This window comes from Ipomoea nil, unplaced genomic scaffold, assembly GCF_001879475.1.
Source record: "Ipomoea nil cultivar Tokyo-kokei standard unplaced genomic scaffold, Asagao_1.1 scaffold3169, whole genome shotgun sequence".
Lineage (NCBI taxonomy): Eukaryota > Viridiplantae > Streptophyta > Magnoliopsida > Solanales > Convolvulaceae > Ipomoea > Ipomoea nil.
The window spans coordinates 195,715-201,581 of record NW_017619597.1 but is presented as its reverse complement, the minus strand read 5'-3'; the positions used below and the strand labels follow the sequence as shown (position 1 = coordinate 201,581).

The 5,867-nt window shown below is 43.1% G+C and overlaps 2 protein-coding genes across 2 annotated transcripts; both read left to right on the top strand.

The window, feature by feature from the left end:
• The first annotated feature begins 618 nt into the window (after window positions 1-618).
• On the top strand, window positions 619-1,424 carry LOC109167503. The gene is made up of 2 exons (XM_019316524.1): window positions 619-1,262; window positions 1,307-1,424. The coding sequence occupies exons 1-2, from the start codon at window positions 619-621 to the stop codon at window positions 1,422-1,424; spliced, it is 762 nt and encodes a 253-aa protein (XP_019172069.1).
• Window positions 1,425-1,608: 184 nt separating this feature from the next.
• LOC109167502 lies at window positions 1,609-5,867 on the top strand. Its single transcript, XM_019316523.1, has 2 exons — window positions 1,609-1,762; window positions 1,933-5,867. The coding sequence occupies exons 1-2, from the start codon at window positions 1,609-1,611 to the stop codon at window positions 5,865-5,867; spliced, it is 4,089 nt and encodes a 1,362-aa protein (XP_019172068.1).

Genomic DNA, 5,867 nt, shown 5'->3' with positions numbered 1-5,867 from the left:
TTACAGGGAGAAAGAACGCCAGAAACGGGAGAGAAAGAGATGGACTCGCCGGAGAAGAAGAAAAGAGGCGTGAAACGACCAAAATATTCTCATTATTTTAATTATTAAAAATTTTCGGCGAAATTTGGCCGACAATTTGACCGGAGTGACCAAAATTGACAAAAATTGCATAGTTAAGGTATTAAATTGACACTTTTAAAAGTCAGGGGCTAAAATTAACAAGACCCCTATAGTTATATGACCAAAATTGAAATTTCCTCTAAATTAATTTATAAAAATTTATCCTTCAAAAGTATATATACAATTTGTAAAAATAAAATATTTTAATTTAATTCGAAACATATTGATTACTCCGTACTATGTACAGCAGTACCGATCAACGAAAAGTATAATTAATTAAAACTTTTTATCAATTACTATAATTCAAAAAATAAAAATAAAAATAAGGCATTATCTAATATAGAAACTAATAGTTTTTAATGAATATGAACCATGTGTTTTCTCTCTAGCTTCTCTCTAGATAGCTAGCCTTTCTTCTTGCTCTCTGTAGCAAGCCTCTCCTTTCTTTCTTCATCCTTCTTCCCTCTCTGTTTCTTTGTTTTTCTTCGCTCGTTCACCATGTCTGAGCACGATCCAAGCTCATCCATCCCAACCGAAGTTCCCATACCTCCTCTGGAGGAGGCCTATGCTGCCCTCGACATCAACGCTGATGATGAATCTGATGGTCTCGACCTTGGTTTTGAGGAAGATGTCGACCCAATCACTGATTTCAGCCTCACTCTTGTTGGGAGACTTATGACGGACAAGATTGTCAAGTTTGCTTTTATGAGGGATACCATGGCTGCCGTGTGGCGTCCACGCATGGGTGTGGCTGCTAAAGAGCTCATCAACAACACCTACCTCTTCCAGTTCTTCCACGACATTGACATGCAGAGAGTCCTTGAAGATGGACCATGGTCCTTCGAACAAAACTTACTAGCCCTAGCCAAAGTTCAACCGGATATCCCCCCTATAGTAACACCGCTCGACACTGCTAATTTTTGGGTTCAACTACATGACCTCCCCCTGGGGTTTTTTTCAGAGAAAACATTTGCGGCTATCGGCAATTTCATAGGCGAATTCATCAGGATTGACGACGGTGCTTTCTCAGGATGGTTCAAAACCTTCGTTCGCATACGGGTCAGAATCAACATCACCAAGCCCCTTATTAGCCAGATGAGAATCAAGCGTAATGGAGGTGACTGGAGCTGGATTTCTTTCCGGTATGAAAGACTCCCAAATTTCTGCTTCATCTGCGGACTAATAGGACACACGGAGAAATTTTGTATCAAACTGTTCGAAGGATTTCCCCCAACGGCAGACAAACCATTTGGACCATGGTTGCGAGCACAAAACCGTCGACCGTCGCCGGTCGCCGGGAATAGATGGGTTATCTCTGATCAAACCGAGCGCATCACGACAACATGGCCTCAGAGGCAGGACAATGGTACGACCACGATCCCAGTACCTCCGTGTGCTCAGAGTGCTGCTGCTCCCACAAGCCAACACGTGGCCCCTACCACGACTGATCATGCCACGTCCAGCTGCTGCGATCCCAAGGACATCAATATGGAGCAGGTTGTTTACCCTAATCTCACTGAGGGCTTGGTTATTACGGATCAGAAGCGTAGAAGGCTTGATCCATCTGGGCCTACTGAGGAACCCACTTTTGGGCCTAATATTGAGCCCAATTCTTTTATTGATCTGAATGGGCCGGTTACTAGTCCAAAAAACTTGCAAAGGGCGGGACCTGTGATTCAGGCCCGCCCAGTTCAATGAGTCTCTTGTCTTGGAACTGTCGTGGGCTTGGGAACCCAAAGACAGTTCAAGTCCTAGTGGACCTAGTCCACTCAAAGAGACCCAACATTATTTTTTTAGCTGAAACTTTTGCAGGTCCAAACAAACTTCACCCCATCCGCAACAAATTAGGATACCTGGGTCTTTTCTATGTAAAAAATGAAGGCCATAGCGGTGGTCTTGCTCTCTTCTGGAAGGATGGCACAGAAGTCACCATACGTTCCTACTCTAAACACCACATCGATGCTATTGTTTCTCTGAACGCCGGAGACTCTATATGGCGCTTTACCGGTTTCTATGGGGCACCTGATAGACATGAGCGACAACAATCCTGGTCCTTACTCAAGCGATTAGCTACCTCCAGCACACTACCATGGGTAGTCATGGGAGATTTTAACGATGTGCTTCACCCTGAGGAGAAACGCGGCGGGAATCCCCAACCCATGAGATTAATCCGAGGCTTTCGAGAGGCAGTTGAAACAAGTGGTTTGAAAGACTACGCCTTTGATGGTTACCAATTCACCTGGGAGCGCTCAAAAGGTACCCCTACTTGGATTGAAGCAAAATTGGATCGAATCCTTGTCACAGATTCTTGGTGTGAGATGTTTACAAGTGCTAAGGCTTGCTCTGTCACCACTCCGAAGAGCGACCACATGCCTCTCCATCTACAAATTCTGCCGCCCCCAATTCATAATCCTAGTATCAGATACCGGTTCGAAAATCTATGGTTACGTGAAGCACATTGCAGGGAGGTTATGATTGATAGCTGGTCTAAATCTCATGGTCAGGACCTAATGAACAGAGTGGGCCGCTGTGGAAAAGCTATATGGATTTGGGGGAAAAATTTCGCACGAGACTTTCAGCGCCGTCTGGATTTCTGGCGTCGGCGTATGGAATCTACTAAGCACAGACGTGACCAACTAGGCATTTCTCAGTTTTCTGAAGCCCAAGCGCAATATCTTCGCGTCCTTCAGCAACAAAGTGACTATTGGCGTCAAAGGGCAAAACAATTTTGGCTAAAGGATGGAGATACCAATTCCAGCTTCTTCCACAAGTCAGTCCGTCGAAGACAACAAGCAAATCGGATAACTAAGCTCAAGGATAGCAACGGGAATTGGGTCGAAGGAGGTACTGCTCTGGATTCTCTCATTACTTCTTATTTTCATGATTTATTTTGCTCTTCTCTGGATATTATGAATGCTGCTGCCGACTGTATTGTGCCTCTAATTAATGCTTCCCATAATGCTTCTCTGAGCCGAACTGTTACCTTCCAAGAAGTAAAAGATGCTTTGTTTGATATGAAACCGGATAAATCCCCAGGCCCGGATGGTCTTAATCCGGGTTTCTTCCAACACTTCTGGGATATAATTGGCAGTGAATTGCACCATTTTTGTTCAGATTTCTTTCGAACAGGAAAGCTCCCAGTCAGCCTCAATTCTACCTATATTGTCCTCATCCCAAAGAAAACCAAACCTGACTCAATGGGCGATCTAAGACCTATTGCTCTATGCAATACCCTCTACAAGCTTCTATCTAAGGTTCTAGCAAATCGCATTAAACCTTTGTTGGCAAACATTATTTCTGAATCCCAATCGGCCTTTGTTCCGGGAAGACTTATCTCCGATAACATCATGCTAGCCTTTGAGTTGAACCACTACCTCAAACGAAAGAGCCAAGGGAATACAGGTTATGTGGGGGTTAAACTGGATATGAGCAAGGCTTTTGACAGAGTTAATTGGTACTTCCTGTTAAAAGTCATGGAAAAAATGGGCTTCTCTAGTCACTTTGTGAACTTGATTCGAGAAATGATCTCAACTGTCAGATATACCATTCTTCTTGAAGGAAGGGCAATTGGTACAGTAATCCCTAATCGTGGCCTCAGACAGGGTGATCCAATGTCACCATATCTCTTCATTCTCATCCTTGAATCTCTCCACCTTTTGATCCAAAAATCCCAGACTTCCGGGCTGCTCCATGGCATATCCATAGCCCGAAGAGCCCCAACTATAACAAATCTCTTTTTTGCAGATGACTGTTATATATTTTGCAAAGCTACTCCATCTGAAGCCGCAGCTCTCAAAAACATCCTTGAAACCTTCACCTCTGCCTCTGGCCAATCTGTGAACTACACAAAATCTACCCTTTCCTTCAGCAGAAACACATGTACCAACTCCAAGACTGCCTTTTGCAATATTATGGGCATTAGAGAGGGCAATCTGAATGGAAGCTATCTTGGCCTACCCTCTATCATTGGTCGTAACAAACGTGAAATTTTGGGTTTCATTAAAGATAAGGTTGTTGGCAGAATCAAGAGTTGGACACATAAATTCCTATCTAGAGCCGGTAAAGAAATTCTTCTTAAAAATGTTATCCAAGCCATACCAACTTTTGCAATGAGTGTTTTCCTCCTTCCTATCGAAATGGGTAAGGACATTGAAAGAACCATGAATAGCTTTTGGTGGGGATGTACTGGTGACAGAAACAAAGGAATTCGTTGGAAAAGTTGGGAGAGATTGAGTATACCTAAGAAATGGGGAGGTATGGGCTTTAAACGTATTAGGGAATTCAACATTGCCATGTTAGGAAAACAAGCTTGGAGACTTGTTCAACAACCTAACTCCTTGTTATCCAGAGTTTATAGAGCAAAGTATTATCCCAACTCATCTTTCTTTGATGCTCAACTTGGAAGCAATCCCTCTTTCATATGGCGTAGCATTCTTGAAGCCCAACACACTCTTAAGATGGGCTGTCGATGGAGGATAGGAGATGGCAACTCTGTCAATATTTGGACCGACCCTTGGCTTCCCAATTCTGAGTTCCCATTCATCCTAACATCTATGCCGGATCATCCTCTTGTTACATCTGTGGCTTCCCTGATTAATGCAGTTGATCACTCGTGGAATGCCACCCTTATTGGCTCAACTTTCAGTCAAGTTGACAGAGATTTGATCTTGTCTATTCCGCTACCGAATTCTCCTACCAATGACAAGATTATTTGGATGCATGATGAGAAAGGAAAATTTACTGTTCGGAGTTGTTACAAACATATATTGGGTAATATGGATCATCTTCAACCCCCTTTCTGGACAAGAGCTTGGAAACTTAATCTCCCACCAAAAATAAAATCCTTTCTATGGCAGCTATGCTCCTCCTCCTTACCCACTTGTGATAATCTGAGGTCTAGGCATGTCCAAATTCCAGATTCTTGTCAAATATGTAACGTTGTAGGAGAGACTGATTTCCACCTCTTTGTTATCTGTCCACTTGCACGTAACTGTTGGGATATCTTGGGAGGTGTTGATTATCATTCTGACAACACTTTTTTTGATTGGCTGGAGCGTATCTTCTCCTCTAAATCTGATGCTGATATATGCTTAATTATCTCTATCTGTTGGAAATTATGGGAGGCCAGAAATGAAAAGCTCTGGAACCACACTATTCTCAATGCATCTTTTATTTGCCTATCAGTCAAAAACTTCATTTTTGAATGGCCTAAAGTAAATGCTTATACTGTTTCTAATACCAGGAGTACAGATTCTCTTACTTCTTGGACCAGACCTCCTCATGGAATGCTTAAGCTCAATGTTGATGCTGCCCTTGACTCCGCTAACAAAAGGATGGGTTTTGGATTCATTCTTCGTGATCACACAGGCGCACTTGTTGCAGCTAGAAGGCTCCCCTGGTTCTCTCTACACAAGCCGAATGAAGCCGAAGCTATTGCTGTTCGGGAAGCGTTGAAGTGGATCAGAGGCACCAATATTGATAATGTGCTGCTTGAAACAGATTGCCTACAAGTTGTTAATTCCATCTCTGTCTCTCATGCTTTCAATTCCTCCTTTGATCTTTTAGTTAATGATGTTAGATCTATAGCCGCAGTTTTTAGTAACTTAGGCTTTTTGTTTGCTAAACGGTCCGCGAACAGGGTTGCCCATACACTAGCTCGGGAAGCCTTGTCTATGCCTGACTGTTCTGATTGTTCGTTTGTTCCCTTTCCTTCCATTGCTCCGTTTTTTAGCATGGATCTTGCTTAA